Source organism: Motacilla alba, chromosome Z, assembly GCF_015832195.1.
Source record: "Motacilla alba alba isolate MOTALB_02 chromosome Z, Motacilla_alba_V1.0_pri, whole genome shotgun sequence".
Lineage (NCBI taxonomy): Eukaryota > Metazoa > Chordata > Aves > Passeriformes > Motacillidae > Motacilla > Motacilla alba.
In genome coordinates this window covers 25,206,024-25,232,255 of record NC_052046.1, presented here as the reverse complement: position 1 = coordinate 25,232,255, position 26,232 = coordinate 25,206,024, and the positions used below count along the sequence as shown (strand labels likewise).

General features: G+C 34.7%; 1 protein-coding gene across 27 annotated transcripts in view; it reads left to right on the top strand.

Moving 5' to 3' along the window:
- The window catches only part of MEF2C (myocyte enhancer factor 2C), a 280,803-nt gene that overhangs the window by 60,002 nt on the left and 194,569 nt on the right, over window positions 1–26,232 (top strand). For 25 of the 27 annotated variants that reach the window (XM_038125280.1, XM_038125279.1, XM_038125283.1 and 22 more), the window contains one exon: window positions 10,859–11,062. In XM_038125280.1, the coding sequence (XP_037981208.1) occupies window positions 10,859–11,062 (204 nt within the window). Of the gene's footprint in view, window positions 1–10,858; window positions 11,063–15,979; window positions 16,192–26,232 lie in introns of those variants that run through there. The other 2 variants (XM_038125307.1, XM_038125304.1) reach the window with 2 other exon arrangements.

The window sequence follows — 26,232 nt, the reverse complement described above, 5'->3', positions numbered from 1 at the left end:
TAGAATCACAGAATGATTTGGGTTGGAAGAAACCTATTTCCAGCTCCCCTACCATGAGCAGAGACTCCTTCCAAAAGACCAGGTTGCTCAAAGCCTGACCTCATACACTTCTAAGGAACAGGGCAACCATAGTTTCTCTGGTCAACTTGTACCTGTGCTTCACCACCCCCACATTAAAGAACTTTTTTCCTTATGTCTCATCTAAACCTACTCTCTGTCAGCCTGAATACATTCCTCCCTGTCTTGCCACTCCATGCTCTTGTAAAAAGGCCCTCTTCCTCTTTCTTGTAGACTCTTGTCAGGTACTGGAAGGCCATGGTTAAGTCCCAGCCTTCTCTTTTCCAGGCTGAACAATCCCAATTCAATATTTGCGAATGTATCTTAGCCGCTGTGAGGCTGGAGGTATAGATTTACATTATTTTACTTTCTATATTGTAAAACTGCCTTGATTCTGCTTCTTATTTCTACTAATATATTAAAGATAATTTTTTAAGGATTTCTACTGACTTTATCTTGCATTTAGTGCTCTGATTTAAAGTTCAATGAAGCAAATGAAAAGATTTTCGTTGTTTCATTGGACTGTGGAATTAGGCTTTTTAATTTTAGCAATATATATGTGATTAAATACAACTGGATTTTTCATAATATGTGATTGTTGTTTTAACCGTTTATATGGGATGTACTCTCACAAACCTCAGTGGTTCTTAAAATACTGCTGCTTCAGCATAGCAATATTAAGGTTAATTGCTGCTTTAGCACAGCAGCATCAGTTTGTTTGTTTCCTAACTTGCACATTTCCAGTAATCTTAAAATATGAACTTTCTTATATTCCTATTTTGTCTTCTTATTTGATTGCATAAATATATCTATTTTAAAAAAGATTTAAATGTTGCACCAGAAAAAAACAGTCAAAATTTTTTGATTAGTGAAGCTAAGATACCAGCTCAAGCACAGTTCCACAAAACCTATTTGTAGCTCCATTTAGAGATGAAGATATTTTCTTTCTACCTCACCAAAAAACATTTGCAAGAATGGCATCAAGTGGCTTGGCTAGAAACTGCCTTATTATTCTGTCTCCTCTCCTAGTGCAAAGGTGAATCTATTTGGAAATCAGAATATGTGCAAAATGGTTGAAGTTGCTACAAGGTCTGGAGGGCAGAATTCTTGTCCTTGATTTTCCACTCAACTTCCTAGCCTCCTCAATGTCAGCCATTGAATGATGTACTTGTTTTCTCTGTAAAGGAGCTGTTTTCTTCCACGCTACCATCTGCTATAGTAGAAGACTCCCTTACTCTTCAAAGGGCTTGTACGAGTGGATTGGGAAGGACAAAAATAGAGTTGATCCCCCTTCAAGAGAATTTCTTCTGAGCAAGTCTATTTGGTTGGATTTGTGCACTTTTAGTGACCATACTGGTAATAAAAGTCATTTCAAACTATCCAGAGTCATATTTCTGGCTGCAAATACCACAGAGATGCTCAATTTGAGGATTGTATCCTCAAATTTGCATCCTCAAATAGCTTTTCCGAAAACTATTTTAAGCTTTGACTTTTGGGGATAAATTAAAGGGAAAGTACATCAACTCAGTCATTAGAGGCCCAGTCCTTTTACCCTGGCCTGCACAAGAGTTCTTACATTGACTTTAGTGAGTGCAGAATTCAGGACTTTAACTGGCAGAAGCCATTAATTTAATGATGTTTCTTGTGGGCTGCAAGTCGGCTATATTTTTCTAGTCCTCATTGATACTTTATGGTAACAAAGATGGCACAAATGTTTGACTGTATGAATGATCATGGATTTTTTTTGGGAGGAAAGAAAAATTCCCTGAAAAATTCCCTTTCAGTGTTTTTTGACACATGTATAAGGAAAATTAATAACTGCCAGGCCTAGATTAAATATTTATTTCTTTTGTATGGTTTGGCTGCCACCATAGCATTAAATGGAAATCAAAACTCTCAAATGACTCCTGTTATAATTAGACAATGTGACCAAATATTTTCTTTTTATTCCAATGATAATTCTTGGATAATATAGTCTTTATAAATGTGGAATGAATCCCAGGTAATATTATTCAGGCTCAACAAGATTGTCTGGTCGTGCTAGCTTTGTCAACAAACCATTCAAATAGACTGTGACTGCTTACATATTAGTTCCACCAGCAGCAGAATCAGTAGTCAAAAATGTTAGCATTGATATCTGATGCTAGAAGTTCCTGATTGCTACAAGTCCTTCCCAAGGAAATTTCAATTGAGCAGATTGGAGAAGAATTCTGGTAACATTTCTAGGATGATTAAAAAAAGAAAAAGAGATAGATCTATTGGAAAAAACATATATGAACTTTATTTTCCTAATAAAGTTTTCCTAATAAGTGTTTTCTTAATTGAAAGAAATAATTTATCTACCTTTGCTATGGTCAACACATGAAGGAAATATTGTATTCCTCTGTCTCAGAAAAGTCCTTGTGTTTTTTCTGGGTTTTGCATAAACATGAAAAATTATGTTAGTTTTAATGATAGCCTTTTGCGGTCTGCTTCAGATGAGGACCATCTGAAATTTTTTGCAGCCATGCAAACAGGGCCTTCCAGGCCTAAAATAAACCGGTGTAATGACCTAATATTGTCATTATTGTCTTACTGTTATTGATATTATCTTTGTGTTATATAAGGTCTCTCACAAAATATCTCATTAAATCCATGGTCTTTGAGCTAAATCCAGAGATATATTGACCCAGGAATGAGGGTGTATTGACCCAATGATTTTCTGTTATCAGATCTGGAACACTCTCTTGCATTTAATCCCCATTTTTTTGTCTAATTAGTATTAGGAAATATGAAGCCTTACATGGTGATTGTTTGTCCCTATGATTTTCTCACTCATTAGCTTTGCATTTTTTTCCTGCTTCTGAAGAGTCACGATTACAACTGAGTTTATCATATCTAATGATTCTGCACAGCGCTCATTTCTTTCAATTTGTAATGAGCTGCTGGGCTCTTAGCTTTTATTAAATATCATAGTAAGTCTACACTTCAATATTAAGATATTTAACATTGAGACACCCTTTTTAAAGCATCACATCTGTGTAAATCTGTCGGGTATAATAGTAATATACACTTGCTGTTTAAATTTTTCATGCCCAGACTTTTTACCATTCCTCTAATTTCAGAATATTTGTAAAGCTATAAATTGAGAATTATTGAGTTATCATCTCAATAGAGAAAAAATCAAAGCAGATATTAAAGTTATGGGGCAAGGGAAGAATATCCTGGAAGGAAATGACTATTTGCAAGAAGACCTAGATTTGTTCTACTGACTTTGATACCTAATGCAGCTAGTTTCAAAAATAATTTTAGCCTCATGTATCTATTTTTGTCTGTGTTTCAGCTCTATTTAAAAGGAAAGGGTAAGAGACTATTGTCTGAATCAGGAGTTTCCCTGTTGAAAGAGCAAAGAACCTTGAATATTAATGCAAACACGAGCACAAGATAGATAAAAATATTTTCTCCACCTATTTACTTATATTTTCATTATTCCTTCATGGACCATCTTTATTTTATCCAAGACATAAAACTTCCCCACCTGTCTCCAAGGAATTGTTTTCATATGAAAACATAACTGCTCGATGATGCACCTAAGCATAATTTTTTGTTCAATTAACTTTTGTCTTAAACATCACACATTTTATCTTTTACATATTTTTATTAATTGCATATATTAAATTTAACACAGATATATACTTGAAATATAGCATTAAAATTAGACAGTGACCTCGGTTTTTAAGAGGTAAAGTTAGGTTCCTGCAAGAAAAGAGTTGCACCCCAAGTTTTCAAGACTTCTAATTTGTGGTGATCTGTACAACTCTGGCAACACTTTTCATGTTAGTCCAGACTACCTGAGAAGTAAAACCTTAAAAGAGCTGCTGAAATGAGCCACGAATTTCTAGAATGCAATATTTTGAGGTTAAATGTGCTTGTATTACAAATTGATGTTTTGAGCATAATTTGAAGTGAATTATCCTAAGGTAAATATTTAGGTCAAATTACTTTTAATTTGAAGTGTGAGCAAGAAGCCTAAGTAAACAGAGTGCAGTACATCTGCCAACACAGCAGAGTGGAAAAATAGTGCAGACACAGGCACAGTCTTGCTGTCTTACAAGGAATGGTTGAGAAAGCCCTGGGGGGGAAAGAGCTAGAGGTGGGAAGCAGAACTGAAGCCATTGTGGAGAGGAAGAAGCTACACTCTTCCTGTTATGACAGGAAATGCAGAGAAATGTGCTTCCTGTCCATTTGCTCAGCAGGGAATGAAATACTCTTTGACCTTTACCTTATGAACATTTTAGCAGCACAGAACTTATAAACACATTTTTTACTATAAACATGTGTTTGTACCTGCCAGAACTGGTGATAGCATAAAAAAAAAAAAAAAGTCAACTTTTGTGTATATTGTATCAGCTACTGTGTATTTGTGTATTTGAGAGTATCGTTTTTGCTTAGAATTTTTACATATCTGTAGATCTGTCTATAAAGGACTTAATCATATCTCTCTATTCAACAAAGGGAAGTGAAGCATCAAAGATTAGCCTTTATTATTCTTTCATTCCTGTTTGGTCATAGATCCTAATTTATAAGTTAAAATGAGAAGCATATTGGTACTGGCTGACCTCCTAATTTTTGAGGTTGCAGTATCATCTTTAATTAATGTATCTTTCAACTTTATCCCTCCTTTCTTTTTTACACAGAAAAAAATTTACAAGACTGACCCTCATGACTTGGATTTGGGCAAACTGAATAGTGTCCCTACTTTAAGTATTTGATCTGGTATTTATGCACAAAGATTCTAAAAATGTGGTGTAACACATAAAACTGTCTTTTTTTATATTGGTTAATCATGAACATTTTATTTGTTATGGCTATGATTTTAGAGCATCCTCTTAGAACTCCTCTTTATCTGGACTATTCATCAAGTCATAGTACAGTATGCTTTGGGCTTTCTGGGACAATAGCTCATTTACCAGCATAAATCAATGCTGTCTCATCCCTGTAAGTAATGCTGGAGGGTTATACGAACATGGAAGCAGTCTGCTGAAAGTCTTTCATTTAATGTGGTATGCCCAACTATTGCATAAAGGAAGGTTTGTCTAGATTAAATTCTGCACTGGTGCTGTTTGCCACTCCCATCAGAGAGTTACTGTAAAGACTGTTTCAGCCTGACATCTTCATAAGACAAACGGTTCTAAACAAAAATCTGAGGAAAATACGAGGAAAAAGGGAAGAGAGAATATGACAACATCTTTTGCTTCTCCAGTAGTTATTTGATGTTTCAATAGAATAGGCTTAGGTGCTTGGCAGTGACATTTCAGTGAAGAGCTCTGAAGGAACCCGTGGGTTTTGGGCTCTAAATCCCCCCAGCTAGCTTGGGATTTAAGCCTGCACGGATCCTACATGGACGAAGTAAAGGACGAGAAGCGCTCTTTCTCCATGTGGTTCCGATGTCCTGTTTATTAGCTGGAAGGGGACATCTACATCGTAGGGTTTCCAGGCGAAGAAAGAGTTCCACACTCAAGGGACATTTATACCCGCGGAATGTGAGGCGGGGACGGAAGGCCACAGCCAAGGGGACACCAGTGAGGAGGGGCAAGGGGAGGGGCTACAGGGAAGAGACCACCTTATCCGAGGGATACACCATCTGAGGAAGGGGGGGAAACATTTGTATAACACAACACCCAGTGCAGCATCCAAATAACAATCTAGTGCATCACAACAGAGCTCCTCTGATTACATATGGCCAACTTGGCCTTATGTTTGAAGTTGGGTAGACTGCTCATGTAGTACCTCCTATTTTATCCCATACATCATATCTACTGTGCTTGCTCTAGTCCCTGTGTCAGAAATTTAGACATTCCACGACAAACAGATAACATTTCTTTTTGACAACATGGTGGCATTATCACATACTTCAGTGCATCAGTGATCCCTCTCCTTCACCTGTTTAATGGTGGGAAATATACTTGGGAAGCATTTGTGAAAATTCTGTGTCCTCATTTTCCTATGTCAGCAGCTATATATCAGTATAGTCAGAATAGAAAGAAGTAAGGAGAGCACTGATATTCTGACACTGGCTGGAGTGAATCACTTGAAACATGGGACTGCTACTTTGGAAACAGTGTTAGCAGATCTACTGTGACTGCTAGTGACACATATGGAGTGATGTTATGGTTCAGCCTCTCATAGTTTGTGAAATTTCAGAAAAAATTATTCAAAGAAATTAAAACTGAAACTAAACTAAACTGAACGAAACTAATCCCAAACCAACTCCCATCAAAAGAAAGAAACAATCATCACATGGCAAAAAATATAGATCATGTATCCTTTCGGCTGTATTAATTTAATGAGAATATTTATGGATGCTTCTGTTTCTTTACTGGTATATTAAAATCTATAAGAATTATAAAATTGTTGTTACAAATTTACTTAAAGACTATTTCCAGCGGCTAGCATCCCAACTTACAAGCCCACATGGCTAAATTAAAATTTAGGCAGATGAAGGAATTTGTAATTGCAACCAAGTGACAGTACCTTCTAATATATATTGTTTAAGTAATAATGATTAAACAAGAAATTCTTCTCTGCAGCAAATTGCCCTCTAAACTGAGCATATCAGTATGTGACATACACACTTGATCAGACTCTCTACAGCTTCACTTGCAGATATAGATTAGGCCATTTGAAAGCTGTTTCCAGGGAACTGAAGAGCCAGAGTTAAAGTTGAAAATCACCGTTTTAACAATTTTCTTTATTCAATGCCTTCCTTTTAGCACATTTCACCTTTAGTTAGAACTTCATCCAAAATAGATAAAAAGCTCACCTTGATTTATATCAAGAAAATTGAAAATTAACTACTTCACTGTAAGTATTTTGTAATCAGTAATGTCTTGATTAGCTCACACTATATGAAGTCATAAGCATTAATGCTTATTCATATACAAAAATGCTTCAGACTTTAATAACCTATCTTCTTGGTACCATCATTTTTATTAAGAGGACAATTACATTTAAAACAAATAAATATAAATTAAATAAGTAGAATAACTATAGTTTTAAGACAAACATAAAAGACTAATGGGTTTTGAGTTAGTACAGAGAGATAGAATTTGGTTATTTTTGGTAGGGTTCAGAAATAATTTTGGTGATCTCCACACCCTACTCTTTTTGTAATATGTATAAAACAATGCATTCAAGCATCTCATACAAATATTTTGAAATTGTATCATTGTCAAAAACCTCATGTTTTATATACACATGCTTGAAAAGGTTTTAAGACCATTGAATGGATTAAAGACCATTGAATATTTGCCTCCAATCTGTTCCACTTCCACTTCCACTTTAATTTTTCATTATTTTCACCCTGTCATTATAAAACATTCTATCCCAAAAGGACCTCCTAAACTGCTTATCATTCTCCTAAAAAGAAGTAGATTTCTTACCTGAAAGTTCTGCAAATTAGCAGTGATTCAGATAGTGGGGATAATTAAGCATATTTTCACTAATATTGTCAGGAAATAACATGTAGTGATTTGATTCTTGCTACTGAAAAAAATTGAATGTTACAGAGATATTGAAGAGTATGCACTTTTGGGGGTCATCTTATTAAAAAAATGTTGATGAATTTTCTTACTGTTTGTGTATTTTCCTTCAGTGTCACTAGTGTTGTTTACGCCAAATGACAAAGTGACATTGTCAGTTGTTATATGACACTACCAAAACTTTGAACACAAATTATTATTATAAGACTATGTCAACACATGAATTTTTTGGTGATGTAGCTACAATTTGTGTTCATGACAATGTGACTGTCTTGTTAATTCTCAGCACTAAGTCAGTTCAAGAATAATCAGAGATTTTTCAGTGAAGATTCCACACTGCCTTCCAACTAGACAAAAGAGAAGTTTTAAATAAAGTGTGCAATATTTACCTCTCAACAAAACCTTTTCATTACTAGAAAATTATCTGCTACCTTTGAGAATATTTATTAGATGGTGTTTAGTTTTAATACTTTTCAGTGTGGACAAGAATGGTTAACATAGCAAATGGTAAACAAATAAAACAAATAAAGTTAAATAATAAATATTCTGTTTATTTATATTTTGTTCAGAAAAGTATTTTAGTATATGGAATATTCCTCTTCATTATGTAGCCATGTAGAAGAATGCATGCAAAAAGGTGATTTTGTGTTATAAATGGCTCGAAGAGCATTAGTAATTTTTTCTGAAGTCGTTGACATGGAATTTCACTATGCATTTGAAAAGTTCTCTATTATAAACTGTTATAAAAGCATAATAAATTTACACCTATGTATATGGATTATGTATGTGTAAAGATAAACCACTATGAATTACATATTCAAAAATTAAAATTCCAAATCACAAGTAGTGAAGCAGTAGTAGACACAATTGCCTTTAACTCATTAATTATCAGTTACAGAAGGCGTTATCTGGTCAATTTAGAAAATATTAGGAAGATAATATAGGAAGATCAAGAAATTAAAACCTTATCAAATTCAGAGTAGTTATTATTATATATTAAAGAAAGAGAAAATTAAGAGCTAGATTATTCATTGATTGAAGATATGATTATTCATATTCTAGACTATTCAGGTTTGTGGGTTTTTTTCACTGTCCATAAAATATAACTCTAACCGATATTCTTCTGGTGATGAGTATTATGAATTAAATATCTTCTGTGCAGCACAGCCAGGTGTTTTTTCAAAAGATTAAGGAGTTTTACCACTGGCTTTAAGGATATTTTTGTACTGGGGTGGACTTGAATGAAAAGCATGCTACATACAGAGATACTCCACTGTGGTCAAAAAGTTGACTGAAAGGCATGTTGAGATGGAGAAAAATATGTTGAATTAGTACATTTTATTTTCTGAATCACTAATTATTTCTAAAATGAGCTTATATATACATATATATACATAACTATACATGTGTGTATCTTTCAAGCATTTCATTGCATTTTTCTGTAATCAGAGAAACTCTTAAGGGAGTATTTTGAAGATAAGGATTTTATTGTTGATGATGAGGATGAGGATGATGATTATGATGATTATTATTATGATTATTATTACTATTATTATTACCATTATTACTATTATTATTATTATTTAGAATTTGAATGAAGTTTTGTTACCTATCTCATTATTCATTCCAAATATCAAAAGCCATGATAAACAAATTTAGAAAGAACTATAAATTATGCATACCTGAGACTAGTGCTGTAGAAGGTGTTTTTTTGAAATGCTTGAATAATTGTGTTTAATGGCAATCCATCTTTTTCTTAACAGTATGTTGACAGAAGTTAAAATTATTGAAATCAAAATAAAAGGACTAACATTTGGTATGGATTTGGGAGAATAAGTGTTCACAGTCTGGACACAAAGCCCCATCTTTCTGAGAGAATCTAACAAATCAGGATTAGCAGTATTTAAAAAATGTAACATTTTCCTTGGCCTGACATGTTGGGATTTTAAGGTAGTCTGGGGCTGCACTTAGCATTAACTCATGACAAATATGACAAGAGGTGTGATAAATTAAAACGCTAGCCATATGAATCTCAGACAGACAAATCTTCTTGCCACAGCATTAATGTGCAGAGGTGCCACTGTTTATGGGTATATAAGAGGTGGTAGCAATAAATGTAGAATCAGGCAGACAAATAAAGTTGGTTGTGTGCCTGTCCTTGACATACCAAGTACCTTGACCATGTATTAAATTCAATTGATTATAGGCTTAGCAAAACCATTTTTGTCTTAAAAATTCCTGTCAATTAAAAATATGTAACAGAAATTGCACATATGAAAAACAGAGGAGAAAAATTCAACCATACAATTAGCTTAAGCAGCTCTTAGTAGTTTCATATTTCAAGTCACATGTCTTACTGGAACTTGTAACTAGGGCAGAAAAGCAGATAGAAAACTTGTTTGATGTGCAGGTCTTTTGTTGTCAAAACAGTCCCTGTGGAAAATTATGGTTTTGAAGAGAATAATTATAATTTTCATTTGCCTGGATTTTGCATTATGTAGGGGCATTTGCTGGCCTACTGAGAACTTGCAAGTACATCCCTATTTCTTTCCTATATGATATGACCTAAAGGCCTTTGTACTAAAAATGTCAGTTCATATTCCTAAGCATATGGCTTGAAATGAAATAAAATATGATATATGTGTGTGTGTGTGTGTGTGTGTGTTCAGAAAAGACTTTTTTCAAAGGCTGCTGACCAGATATTTTCTTCTTTCATGCTTTATAATTATCTTTTCTCATGAGTGTCATTTTTCACACTGGATATTTCTTCAAAAATATAATGAGTAATGTATCTCTTTTGCAATACTTAAATGCTTATGAAATAATTTCTTTACTTCAAAGCTAGCAGGAGTTGGGCAGCTTGAAATCAAAGTCTGTGGAAAAAAATAAGAATTGACTGCACTTGTTTAAAGTATTTACAGCTGCTCATCTGAGGTGCATTTTGCAAATGCTGATGGGAAAGATGTATGCCATCTAGAGAATACCTGAATTTAAAAGTTAAAGTTGCAGTATCAACACTTCATAGCACCAGTAAATGAAAATACCCCATGGTCCTTACCTGTATCTCAAGTTTCGTGCAATCATAATTAGATATTTCTCCCTTTTATAATACATACAACACAAATATATATTCTATTACGGAACTCTTATGTTTATTGATTTGTTTTCTGAGTGTGTTCAATTCAAAGACAAAGCACTCGGACATTATAGCTCAGAAAAAAAGAAGACTACAGAGAGCAACTTGTGGTTTTCTGATGGACCTTTTTTGCTTTTCTTTCCAGGTGACTTTTACGAAGAGGAAATTTGGGTTAATGAAGAAGGCTTATGAGCTTAGTGTTCTGTGTGACTGTGAGATTGCTCTTATTATCTTCAACAGCACCAACAAACTCTTCCAGTATGCCAGCACTGATATGGACAAAGTGTTGCTGAAATACACGGAGTATAATGAGCCACATGAGAGCCGAACAAATTCAGATATTGTTGAGGTAAGATTTTGTGTTTTGCTCTGAGATGGAGGTGCTCCAAGTAGATTATACCTTCAAGTCTATAGCAGCAGGAGAGCAGAACAGGACAATGGTATATTGGCTTGAGCATTGGAGGTTACAAAGCCAAAGCAGCAGGAAATCCACATCTTTAGTGAGCATTATATTCTTCTGAGTCTTGCAGAAACTTCTGCAAAGGGATTTTGGCTCCCTATTTTCCAGGTGTCTGTGCTGGTTCGTCACTTTGTTGCATTAATCCTCTCCATGCCTTGACCACTACCTACCAGCTGAATCTCCTGCTTGTCTCCTAGTCTCTTCCAGGGACAGGCTCTCCAGAAGACATTGCATACTTTGTGTCCACAATCAAAAAGTTATGATATTGTCTGTCCAGGAGGAATTAAGAATACATTGTAAAAGATGTGGAAGAAGATTTAGAAGCATTTATTGGTGGAATTTGACTGCCTTTCTTAGCTTTTTGATTGTTAACAGAGGGTATCTAATAAAATGCCAGAGAAAAGTTGATTTACAATTTGCACAGTATATCAGCTACTCACACAGAATATTGTTACCATAATATAGTAGTGACAGTATCAAAGCAATAGTGTCAGAATGCTAGAAACACTGTTTAATTTTTTTTTTTTAATTATAAGGAGCAGTTTTTGTTTACAAGTACTGAAAATTATTAATTTAAATTTAAAATTTTAAAATTTAAGCTTCTAATATTCATAGAAAAGTCAGTGTACGTTGCAATCACATTTGGATTCAAGCTATGCAAAAGACATAAAGCCTTCAATGATTTTGTTGTTATTAACAAAGCACTCATATATTAGATATCTAAAAAATATGTTGTGTGACCTATAAAATTTCTGGTTTTAAAGTGCATGACTGATCTAATGGTATCAACTAAAATATTGTAGAAGGATGATGACCCTATCTTAAGGGTCAATGAAAATTTACTCCTGAATATGTTGATGTATATACTTAGTTTACTCCAGATCTTTATAAAGTTAGTTTCAGATTTTTGAAGGATCTGGATGTTGCCTGAAATACAACTTTGATACTTTTGGAATCTTCCCCGGGATAGTCATATTTCTGAGATGAGAATATAGGATAGTGAGTTATTTATACACAAAATATTTTAAAGGATAAAAAGTTCTGCATAATTAAGATTGTTAAACTTGCTACAGAGTCACAGTCACACTACCTTAGATGGGCAAAGACTGCGCACAGGAATATATACCACTTCTCTGTCTACCCTTATTCAGCATCTAGGAAGTTACTGTGTTGCATGTCTCCTTATTTCCCCCAGGTTCTGTCCCCCATTAGAAGAGGATGAGGTTCTGACAGCAGAAAAATTTATATGAGTTAAGACTAGGAGGAAAGTGCATAATTTCTTCCTCCTCTCCATCATTTCTTTTCCTCTCTTACTTCAGATCCTTTGTATAGACATGAAGCCTTTCCTGCCTCCCAGATCTGGGAAGTCCAAAAGAATTCAAACTCTATGCCCAAAATTAAGTCCTGTCCTCTTTTAGTGTCAAAAGGTCAGAATATTCTTAGCAGAAGAGTTTCCTGTGATATCTTTTCTTCTTCCTGCAGGCTTTTGTGTGGAAATAGGTGGAAATACACTTAGGGATTTATTGCTTGCTTTACAATGAATTAATACTTTTTATCATAAGGACCATGGTTTTCCAAGGATCTTGAAAGAAAACTTCAAATTTCAAATAATGCTGAAATTTTCAGAAAGAGAACTCACCAGCAAAATCCTTTTCTGCATAAACAGGCCAATTTGGATAAGTTTATCAGCAGTTTCACATGCAGATGTGTAATTTTCTGGATATACCCAAAATTTGGAGGGCAACTCTTTTCACTTTTCTAAAAGGAACAGTGTAAAAGTGGACAATTGAAATAAATGTTATTTAAATTGAACAATAGACATTAAAGGCCAAATAAAGTGAATGCTCTATCAGCTCTGAGTTTGACTTTCTGTTACATTTTTCTATATTCTGCCTATAAAATAAAATACCAGTACTGATATGGTGTGTTATATCAGTACTGGTACACTTTGAGAATCCGAGGAGTCCTTCTCCAGAGCATAAGTTTTGAACAAGAATTCCATATTATCATGCCTTTAATGGATAATGAACATCACAGTTACAAGTACAGTAGAGGCTAGAGCTTTGAAAAATAGCTTGACTCTTAGCGTAGTTTGGGTATATTTTCAGGGGCAAGATATAAATCTGCCACACATTTAAGCATTTTAATTGATCAGTTAAACTGATCAATTACACATTACACATATTTTCCTCGTAAGGGGTCCATCTTCTTTTCCATTTCAGACAGCTAGATTTCCCACAAGTTTTAATTCCTGTCTTTCAGAGCAATAAACAGCAGCTGAGAATAATAAAATATTATTAAATCTGAGCATTTTCAACTTAATGTCTATTCAATAACTATATTTCAGCAGAAGACAAGGGCATAGCAGTGCTCATAGATTTCTGCACAGTTTTCAAGAGAGAAATCTTTTTTAGGCCAACCAATGAAAATTTGAAACATAACTGTCAACCATATATAGGTCTTCAGTTTAGTATCCGATTTCTGTTCACATTCAGCATAATATTAACTATTAAGTTACTTTTAAGTTGTGGTAGAACTGTTTTATCAGTCATTAAAATGAGGTGTAAGTTCTTTGAACTATGCCTATTCAAAGAAAATTAAAAGAGCAGCTCTAATATGTAGTTAATTACTTCTAAGTTAAACCACTGCTATTCAAATACAAAAATTATATAATTTTTCATGCAGATCTGGCTACGGCTGTTAATTTTATTAAGCAAATGTTTTCAATATAATTACAGAGATTAATTACATTTAGCATTTATGAAAAAGTGAGTCTTCAGGCCATCATTTGTTACTTAAAGTAACAAGAAGAAAACATGATCATATATCTAACAAATATCACAATGTTTTTTAACAGAAAATTGGTTCCACCCAACTTGGAGGTAGATTATATCAATAAATTTATCTTGATTAAAAAAATTGAATGCTAGTAGTTAGAGAAATATAAAGGCCAGTTACTGCTGCTGTTTGAGGTTTTCTGGTTTAATGATTTAAAATGGCTGTTATTTTCTTTACATATGTAGAAATTTTATTTACATGCAATAAATACAACTGAGATGATATTTCCAGTTGCTTCATCAAAACGAAGTTGATTAACATGCTATTTGATATACCTGATTTTTTCAGGTCACAAAAATTGTCTACCAGGAGAATGTGTTTCAGTTAAGACCCAGTAAATATGCCTACAACATACAAGGGCAGATAAAGGTCAATATGTACTCATGAAGTAGAAAATATATGCATTTTATGCTCACATTTATTCATTTCAAGCAACAGTGACAATTATTGTGCATGGAGACATGCATTAATTCTGGGAAACAAACAAATCAAACAAAAAAAAGCCAACAAAACAAAATCAACCAAACAAAAAAGATACATTCTGAAACTTCTGTTTAGCATTAACTGGATTCTTAAATTTGAAACCATTATTTCCTCACCCACCAAACTATTCATACCACAGTCATTCATTCAATTTTCCTTCAGTTAAAAAGTGAGCATTAATTGCTGGATTTAGTAATTCTTTTAAGAAACAGCAGAAACTCTTGTGAGTTCATTCAACACAGAGGAGAAATATAAATTTCATCTTTATGCTAACCATCAAATGTGTATGTAAAGTCCAACAATAATATATCCAGCATAATTGTATAAGACTATGCAATAACTTACTTTTGGCAATAAGGAAATGAGAAAGAAAAAAAATTCAGCATTTTACAACAGTCAAGTGCATGAATTATGTATTCTTTGGATTTATTAGAAATTAGGCCAGACCCTTTCCTTGTTTCTATAAAACAGAAGTGGGTGTAACACAACTTATTTTAGTGATACCTCACTGCTACACTGCTGTGATTAATAAGAATCCAGTTCTGTAACACTGTAAGCTCACAACTTAGGAGATCAGGAAAGACCTCAGCCTTAGATGGAAGAGGACAGATTTCAGAGCAAGAATATGGGGAAAGGTTCTGCTGCAAACACAATTAAAAGTCTAACTATGCTATAGAAATCTGTTGTGATACTTCATCTAAGCCATCATGCTACTGCTGATCTAAGGTGAAACTTCCTGCCTGTTTTCTATCTCATTGTCCCTTTTTCCTTCTCATTTCTTTCATGTCAAAGCATCAGCTACTGTCTTAGCTTTAGAAGACCTCTAGTGAGCTTTTATTGGCTCTTGGTTTTGATTCAGTTTCTGGTATACTGATTTTAATACGCTGAGCCTTGCTCTGTGTGCACATAAACCATTCCTCCACAAATCACCCACTACTTTATCTTTTAGTTCTTTTTAAACCCCTACTCCATCAATTTATTTGACCCTTCTGCTTTTATTTTCTCTCTTTCTCCACCTAACTTCTCTTCATCTGCTGATTGAGTGGTCACTACCTTTAGTTCAAGTTCCCTTGCAAGGTCAGCCCTTTCAAATTCACCCCTATCTTCCATTTTCAGGCACACATTCATCCATCTCCTCAGTTCCCCCTTACCATACCACTAATCACTAGTAGAGAAAAAAGCGAACCACAGACTTCATGTATCTTTCTCTTTGCTGACTGAGGTTCTAAGTCATGAATGCTAATCATCCACCAAATATCTTAACTTTGCAAAATTAAGATATTTACCTTAATAAGGTAAATTAAATGGAGATAAAACCTCCATTACCTTACAAAAATTCTTCTGTGAGGCTCAGTGTCTTTTCTGAAATATCTATTACCTGTTTTTTGATCTTTCTTTTTCTGGTACATGTCTTCAATTTCTCCTTTATTTCTCTCTCTCTCTCTCTCTTTGTCTCTCTCTCTCTCTCATTTTTTTTTACTCAAGTGTTAGAGGGATTTCATAGTCCTCAACATGGATTTTTACATATAGGAAGATACCAGCTCCTGCAATATACTGGCATATATTTATGCTTCAATAAAACCTTAATCTCATCTGGCTTTTCATCTATACATTGTCTTACTCTGTTAGGGATTGATTTTCCATTACACTTGGTGGTCCTCCATCCTCTTTTACCTCCTCTTTCTCATGGAAATTAGGTAAGTTTGGAAAACTTGGATTGGGTGAACTCTTGCTTTTAGTGATAGTGAAGATTTCATCAAGAAATAATCTTGATGAAATAATAAGAAATAATCATGTATTCTAGGGAGTAAATTATTTTAGGGTCATCGTGATGGGGTTGCAGGTTTCCCAGGGAAAAACAAAACAAAACAAACAAAGATAAGTAGTTCTAATTTGCAATAATATGTCACATTTTTAATTTATACATTATAGATTCTTTTTCATGGATAATGAGCATTTAGCATTGTCCTTTTAACTTGTTTTGCACACATGTTCATTCTCTAGCAACAGCTAGTGAATTGACCTTCCACAGAGTATTTTCAACTTTCCAGTGGACTTATGTATTTGGTGAGGGAGAGCAGTCTTAACATAGCAGAAGAAATGTGTGCCATTTGCATTGCATTTTCCCCTAAGAGGAAGAAGTGAGGTTCTGAACATGTGGAATTCTCTCTGCAGATTGCTCATCCTTTGTGTTTTACAACACACAGAGCTTTTCAAAGACCTTAACATTATGATAGCAAGGAACAAAGTAATACCAGGACCTACAGGGCAGTGGAATTCAGAATTTTTTTATTGTGGGCTTTTTTGTTGGTTAGACCTCTAGAAAAAAAAAAAAGTGTCTAATGAAAACATAGAATTAGTGATGCCAATTCAGTCTTCCACAGATTTTTCGAAAAACTAGTTTGAACTGATTGAACTGAAAATCCAGTTGTTTTTACTATGACCAGACACAATGTGTTAATTGGCATACTTTTAAATCTCCTTGAAGGACATGAGTAAAAACTTAATACAGCTTCAGCACAGAAGAATGCTGGAGTTGATGAGAATGGCAGTCAGGTGGCCACGGGCAGTATTTGTGCCAGAGAGGAATGCCACAGTCCTGTTTTGCTGCAAATTTTCTCATCAATCCTTACAGATGTGCCGTGGGTTCTATAGCACATTACGTTTAGTCACTTGATGTGGAAGTTCTGAAGGAGATAAAGAGAAAGAAATTTTCTTCTGTCAATTATTTCTAAAGGTCACAGAGATAATGACTAGCTAGGAGGTTAATTAGATTGTAAAAGCCTCTTCATATCAATTAAGACTCTTGTCTGTATAATCATAGTAAATAAGCCCATACAACTATCTAAATGTTCTCCTTTTAGAAAAAGTAAGGCAACTGTTGTAGCTTGTTTAATGTAATAAGTGTATTTTCTTCTCTTGTCATCGTAACACAATATTGCATATAAACAAGCTGTGAAACACATCAAGTCAGCTCTTGAGCTGCTGAAATCAAGGGATTTCTTTCAGCTACCATGGGCTGAAGAACTGGGACAGTATGGAAAGTAAGCCTGTATGTAAGGCGGGTTATTCAAAGTGATCTAAAGACAGTACAGTGTATTGGATACTGTCCTGGACTAGGACTCATGAGACTTCGGTTTTATTAATAGCTTTGTCAAATACTGTTTTGTGACCTTGGATAAGTCACATTTCCTCTTAATGCTTTGGTTTCACTATCTTTGAAATGGGGATAACATTATTGATTTCCTTTGTAAATTGGTTGAAGATCAGTTGCTAATAAAATGGCTAGTGATACCAGTTTATCAGGACAGACATTTGAAAATAGTCAACTGGCCAGAAATTTCCTTTAGATGACTATTTAGGCTTTTTAATGCCTTTGTCTTTTTTTCATTTTTAGAAAATACAAACCCAACCGTTATTGCCAACATCATGTATGACAAAACCAAAGGACTGAATGCAAGATCTTCAGCATTTTCTTTTGGTCTTTGTTTGCCAATTAATTTGAAATTGAACACAATTAGAAAAACATGTTGGTAAATTAATGTCCTCATGTGAGGTTTTTCTGTGTTTTTCTCTAAGCATGACTGGTAAAAATATTTTGGTTTCAAAAGATACAAAAGTCTGTACATTTTATCAATCTTGATTTCATTTTTTAAGTAATTGCTTTAGAAATACATCTTTTCTAAACAAAAGCTGACATTCTTACCTAATCTTACTATTCCATCAATTTGGGATTCATATAAATAGTAGCTCTTGCAAGACCACAAGAAAAACTTCAAAGCTAGAAAACTGTGTATGACAATTCTTTTCTATCCAAAGTAGTCCCTTAATGGAACTGCTGTTACAGTCAATGAGAGTGTCCAAAGTAGTCCTTCTACTGCACTCATTAGGTAGCATTTTATTCCCTTCCTCCCACTTACCCTCATGAGATTTTTGACTCTTCATACTCCCAGGCTTTTTCAAGCTCTCCTTGATAATTCTGCATCTCCTTGTTACTCTGCATTTAATAAGGCAGAGACTTTAGTTGCTATGCAATCTGGAAGAAGAAAAGTAGAGGATTTCTTGTATTTCAAATTAATTCAGTATGTGAAAAAATGCAGCAATGGGAAAGTTGTGTAATTAGTTTTTTTCATTTTGCTTTATCTCAAAAAAAACCAGAAAATTTTTCATTATGATTTATTTTGGCAAGGATTTGGTTAACCATGAAACATAGATTGTAATACTAACGTATCTCGAAAGAAAAGCTACTCACCTAAGAGATACTTTTCCATACGTGGAACAAGAGAGAAGGGACAGAAAAAAAATAAAATGGATCCAAAGTTAATTATTCTGAAGCACGTGGTACAGGAGAAGTTTCTTTTGAGTGTATTTAGGGGGTGATCTGGATGTCCTGTTTCAACCTTTTTGAGGATCATGTAATTTTATTTTTTTATTTATTCTTTTGCTTTTTTTTGTAATAGTTATATTTTAATAACTTAGTAAATTATTTGGATGAATTGTTGCAAAAATGCTGAAATGATGAAAGTGAAAAAATGTGCAGAATATAAACATGCTTCCAATTTTTTGTTCTTCCTTTTTTCTGCCAAACTGGAATCCTAAAGCTGTATTTCTTATAGCAAGGTCTACTTCACAGATCACTCTATCTTTCTCCAAAATATTATAATCTGGCTAAGGAGCTGGAAATATCTTACATGTCTGTGTAACATTCTCATACCTTAATAGCTCTGAAGTTTTATCCCAATCTAGTCACTGAGAAACATTCTTTGCTTTTGTAATCACTGTTTCACATAGTAACAGCTTGTTGTATTTTGGTCTGTTTGCCAGTGGGTAGGTTTATTTTTAAATCCCTGTACTCTGAATTTTCTTTATTTTTCCAAGATTGGAAGCAGCTGAAATGTCTGAAGTTACAGGTTGAAGGGCTTGCTTCACAGTGTGAGATGGGAAACCTCGTTCCCTCCTCCTTGTGTTTTTCTTTTTTTAAATTTTTTCCTAACAATCTGTCTTAACTGCTATTTGTCTAAAAATAGAACACTGTTTCACTAAAAATAGCTTGCCACTCAGTCTTGCCAAGGAAAATGGAGAGGAATAGGCATGGAATAGAAGGGTGAGTAATCCAGCTGTATTCATTCACTGATCCCTTTGAGAATGCAGACGATGATAAAATGCCCTCAAAAAACCACAGGTCTGACTTGGTCTCTTCAGACTCCTAGGTGCCACTAAATATTATAGCCCACAGATACACTTTTTTTTTCCTCATGGATGATAAACACTTTCTGAAATACAAGTCTTTCTTTCACAGAAACTAACTTACTGTCTAAAACAGCTGACTTTCTTAAGTCAGCTTTTTCTTTTTTTTTTATTTTAGGACAAGGAATGACTGCTGTTTTCTGTCAAAAATTACCATGAAATGTCACATATCTAGCAAGAATGAATGAAACAAATAGATGCGTTTCAATGATTTCACGTGCCCTCAAAACTTCACATATCAGTAAGAAGGAAAAATTTATTACTCTGATTCAGAGAAGTAAAAATCAATTGCTAGACATTATTTATTTCATTGAAAAATTAAATCTTAGCTGCAGAGCACTTCTGCAGGTATATACATTTTTTAATCTGTTCTGAAACTCAAATTTCACCGAAAGACTGTGGAAGATTGGAATAGAAAAGGACAGAATATAATTTACTCAAAAATAAACCTGTTGAGAAGCCTGCAAAGCAGGAACTTTTCACTTTAAAAGCTGTCAAATAAGAGAAAGTCAATCTTCTTCTGTATTGCAGTTTTTCATATCGATTGCAGTATTGCAGTAGTATATATATATATATATATATATATATATATATATATATATATATATATATATATATATATATATATATCAGTAGTATATATATATCAGTAGTACTACAGAGCAGAAGAAACACCAGGAAGGGCTGAGCATGTTATTTAAAACAAGTATGTGTGTTGTTGTTCTGCACAGATTTTTTTGCATTTTGTTTTTGGTTGCTTTTTTTAACCTGAGTAACCTGGTCAAACACAGCAACAGGGTGTGGAAATGTCAGTGCAGTTCACAGGGTTATTTGAACCTGAGTATTGTTTTGTTCAGTTCCTGTAATGCTGCTTGTGATAAGATTCTGGAAACAAAGGATGATAATTGATGGAAAGGGACTTAAATCACTTTAAAAAGAATCAAGACCCTTGTATTTGGGTACATCAACTCTTCTGGTCTCCCTCCTTGTAAAGCATGTTGTCTTCTTGCATGTTGGCCTGCTCTGCTCTTTGTAATGGAGGCAGGCCCCAAGTGATTCATTTATGCAGTATACAGGGTGTTATTGTGTCTGTGTGGGGTATTAGTAACTACCAAGGCTGAATTCTACTATTTTATCTTCACTTCAAGCACAGAAAAATAGGACATGCTACCCTGCATCACCATTTTCAACCTTGATAGTGAGCTACTTATAGCTGTGTTCCAGACACAAAGGCTTTTGTGAGCAAGCCCATTTTTAATTTTGATCATTAAAATATCCCTGCTTTGTAAGGCAAATACAAAATGTGGTTATTTACTCAGATTCATACACAGTAGTGATAATGACAAATGTAAAAATACTACATATTCTCTTACCTCACAACTATCTTTAATGAAAATCACTGACCTTGCCCTCTTTTCCCCCCAAGACTTTTTGTTTCATTAGGTTCCCATAAGGTCTTGACTGTTCTTTGTTAAATCAGTATTGAAGATTATGCAACACTGAGTTTCTAGCAACATAAGTTACATGGTGCACGATTCTTCATATGCTTACACATGAACAAGGGTTTTTTTGATATACAAGTGTCTCCAGAAGTGGGGTCTAAGCTATCACTATCAGGTTAAAAGAGCCTTATGGTATCAAAAGTCAAAAAATTATCCTATGCAAAGCCCACTATTCAGGTTTCATTAGGTCCCTGATTAAAGCCTAGAGATGTCAATTTGAGTGTTCTTACAAAATTCACATCTGCTTTGTTACTGTTTTTAAAAGAGACAAAACTTTGTACAGATCCTGCCTCTTTTTGTAGTAAGCAATATTAGAATAGGTCTTATTTCTGAAAATAAGACTTACGTATGGAAAATTTATGGAAGTTCTCACAAGAGGAAAATTGAAGGCTCCTGCAAAGCTCTGCAGATTCATGGCTCTTTTTCTGAAGCAGTCTCACCGTCAGTAAGGGTGACAGAGCTGGGCCCTCAATAGTTCATACCATGAGTAGTGTTTATATCTATACTCAGAAGTAAAACTCCTTGCCACAGAGTCGTGAATTTCCTGAGAAACAATGACATTCTGCAAGAGGAACTTTATCTGCAAGAGGATAGGGATGAAAAGTCAGTCTAATCCTGGCTTTTTGCCTACTTTACTCTCCTGCTAGGAAGCTAACATCTTAAATGTTCTGCTCAGGCTGGAACACTTTACCTATGTGATTTGCCTGAAGCAAAACACCTGCATACCTCTCCTTCCCTAGACTGCACACAGATAACACTATCTTTGTGAAATGGCTTTCCACAGTTTCCATAGCTCTGGCGAAAGTTCTGTTAAACTTCAAAATATGATGACTTTTCTTCCTTGTTAGAGTAAGAAACTTTAAATCGATTATTTATTTGTGTAGCATAAAATTTATATCCATCCTTGTACTTGATATTGATTAGACCCTGCTTGCTCTGATTCTGAGAGGCCTCTATGTATCCTTTTATAAAAGACAAATGAAATTATTGTAAGTTATCAAATTTGAAGGGCTATAAAATCTCAAATATATATGCTCTGTTGTTCTACATTTTTAATAATCACAAGTCTATAGTCAGCTCTGAATCAATGTCCATAGTCCAGAGCTGTTAAATGTTGTTAAATATTAAATAACCATTTTTCATTACATTACAAAAGTTCCATTAAAACAGTCTCAGTCAACATTTTCTTTCTGCAGCAACCTCTAAATCAAAAAATTTAGGTGGTTGTGTTTTTCTTTCTTAGTTTTTTCCATTGATATTTCTATATATGCTTGCCATTAATGAAGAAGTAAAACCTATTAAAAGAAGTTGCATGATGTATGTTCTAAACAGTTAATTATTTGTGTTATAGAGACGTAAAAAGTAAAAACTCTGTGATACATTGGATATGCTTGGATTTAAAAAAGTCTCAAACTCATTTATTTTTATCATCCTGTGTTATCTATAGACATTATAGTGCCGAATTATATAAATTATCATGTGCTTTACTTTGGGTTGTTCAAGTAAGTTTTTTTAATCAAGTGTTATTGCACACAGGCTCTTCAAAAAAAGCAAATTATAGAAGAGTCAATAAAAGTAGTTTAAACAACACGGCTGCTAGAGATTGGTGCAAAAGCGATCAAGATCTTGAAGAAGAAGCAGTACTAAATGGAATGTCTCGTTTAAATATTTAGCTTCCTGCAACATAGCCATGGCTGTAACATGAAAAGCAAAAAAAAAAAGAATTTTCCTTTCATTTTTATAATCCAAGGATTGGTTATTACATGCTTGTAACATGTTTAAACATATATCAGTAAAATGGAAAATTTATGGATTCCTTCCAGCAGGTACAGTGCCTTAGCATCCGAACTATATTTCTGTAAATTGTCTGAAAAGAAGCTTGCTACCCTAGACATACATTTTCATGATCAACATGTATTGTTTAACTCATGAATAAAAGCTCATAATTATGCTCAGTACTTTCCATCCTATGTATGAAAATGTTTTGCAGAACTATCTAACCTTGCCTTAAAATATGGCAATGGTCATTTGTCCAAAAACCTCATCCGGAGGCACATGAACATTGTGGACAATCTGTTATTTGACCTTGAACATTACTAGGGGCCTGTACTGTGCTTAGTAAGTATTGACCCAACATGGGTCAAAGCTGACAGTCTTCCTCGGTCCCAGTTTAAGACCCAACTAATTTCAACAGGTTATCCTCAAACAAAAATGCCATTACAAGTCAAAGAACTGTCTGCTTTTGAGATCTATTTCTCTGACTGAAAAAATTGTGCATTTTTTAATGCTCAAATGCAAAATACTACAGTGAATTATATATATGTTTAACTATCTAGAACTGTCTAGAGCATAGGAAGTTGAGTAAATCTAGCCCTTCTAGGAACATGGGGAACAATAGGTTGAACCTATTCAGATCAAAGAAGAAATAGAACCTGTGTTTCCAGCAAGCGTGTTTATAACCAGTAGCTGTTATATAGAAAAAAAATCAGGAACAGGAAAGTTTTCTTAAAAGAAGAGTGTCTTCTTCAAGTCTTTGAAAAGTTGCCTGTAAGAAGGGACAGTATGCTTCAGTTAACACCTGAATATCCAGCAGGAATGTGGGTGAAGGCATCTCTGTAGCCCTGGATAAGCATCTGATACTTCTGATGAGGGATAGGATTTTTGAAAACCCATTTGCTTGCTCTGGGTCGTTCACAATTCTGTCGCATACTGCTAGGTTTGGATCCTGTTTTGTAGCACCAAACTCTTCCTGTGCCTCAGATCCTAACACACTGCAAATTCCCTGTGACAATCAGGTGCCTAAATAGTAGGTATTGCCAAACTGAGCTTTTTATGCCCCTTAACTTTTTACTGGATCTGTTCCATAGCCCTTTCCCATCATACAGCCCTTATTTCCAGCAGGGTGTGGACTGCTCTTTATGGTTTTAGTATAAGCTCATAGCAAGAAAGAACATTGCTCATTGACCATTTTCCTACCCTGACACATTAAAATTGCTTCTGCTCCAAGGGGGCTTAGAAAGAAGTGCTGTCATTTCACTGTCCTGGAAACATTTTAATTTATAGATTTCAGGTAGGGGGCAGGAAGAGGCGGGGGTTCCTCCTAATTGGCTATACTAGAAGAACCCTTGAACGTTAGGACCCTTTTAGGTAACCACATATATGTAAATATAAAATGACAATTGTGAAATTACCTTTTTCAATAGTATATATTCTATCTAGTAGGACTAAACCCACCTGATAGTAATACTCATGAGAGATTCACAACTGTATCCTGAACGAGGGAGATGTTACTGGGCTTGGACTTGAGATGACACAGTAGATCCCAAGGGTTATAGAAAAGTCTCTTGTTTGTTCCACAGATTAACTTTTTAATTTCTTTCCCATTAATGAATCTGAGAAATTCACCTACTCCTGTACAGTCTTCTTCCTGGAAGAAATGTTCTTAATTCCACCTCCTTCTTCATGAAGGGTAATGGCGTATAGTACCTGACTAAACTTGAAAGTTCTGAAGTTAAGTCTGCTTCCTACTGATCTCCATGACCAAATGAGTGGCAGAAATAAAAAAAGTCCTCATCAATTCCTGCTACTGCTATTTTATTTTGAGTCTTGTGGTCTACCATACCCAGGGAGAAATACAAATCTTGCTGACTTTGGAATCAATGTAAGTTAGTTTTCCTGCAGTTTATTTCAAAGTTTCACAGTGTTGAGAAACTCTAGACAAACCTCAGAACTGTGACTCTCTCTATAGATTCTAGGACCAAAATTTTGCATTCTGAACTGGAGAAATTCTTGTATACTCATGGCTTATATATGGCCCTTGGGCCCTTCATGGAAAGGGTTTTCTAGCATTATTGAATTAAAATTTTAGTTATTTAGGACACTTCTGGTCCCTTTCACCACTGTAAGTTCCTGTGTGAAAGCCTGAGCCCACCAAAATCAGTCAGGATCTCCTTGTCAGATCTTTAATTTTAATAAACCAAAAGGCAAAGCCATGTTTATTTTGAGATAATCCCAGTCAATCTTATCATATCTCTGCTTTCATTGGTACAGTTAAGTTCTGATTAAATATTTTGTATTCAAAATAAATGTTAGACAATAGATGTTAGAGAACCTGAAGTATTCCTTGGTCATTCTTTGTAATACTCTTTACTCTAGGCTGCCTATTACACTGTAAATGCTCTCCAGAGCTTAGAAAAGAGGTCTGGCTTTGTAGCAGGAGATGAATTGCTGCATACAGCTTTGAAGATAGCTGAGATGATGGAATAAGTAAATTAGTTCCGTTTTCTTGCTGCAGAAATATCACTGGTTTTCCATCTCACATCATAATGGTTTCAAGTTTGGTCTGTAGTTGGTCCAAGCCTCCAACACAAGACTGAGAATAGTGCTTTTGCACCTGTGGATTTCAACTTGTTGTTGGTAAATGACCCTATACACAGGCTGAGTTTTTTTAGGAAAAAAATTGTTATGCTAGTGGCTTCTGAATATTTTTCTCAGCCAGAAATCAATGTTTACCTTTTTCTCAGAAACACAGTCCTCAAAACACTATCGATACCCATAGTGCAAAACTTTTCATTATGGTCAATTCATTAAAACAAATGCAGTCCATCAGGTAGCTCTGGATTTGGGTTTTTTAATTGAAACAGCTCCCCTTCTTATCTGTGACATGGCTCCGTGAGGGTCTGATGAAACACCTATCTTATCTAGAGATGTGAGTACCCCAAGCTAATTATTGCCTTTCCTGCATGGGAAGTTGCACCTTCACAACAGAGTCTGAGGAAGGGAATGTATCCCCACCCCTGAACTGTTTGAGCGCCACAATTCTGGCATGGGGTAAGAAGTTTCTGATGGAAGGGCAGAGCAGGTAGCACTGTATAGTGATTTATGAGGCAGGAACAATAGATTAAAACTTGTCAACAGCTCACGCTTCAGTCTTCACCAAGTGAAACAGTATCTATTCTACCCATATTCACAGTGTCTTACATGCCTATA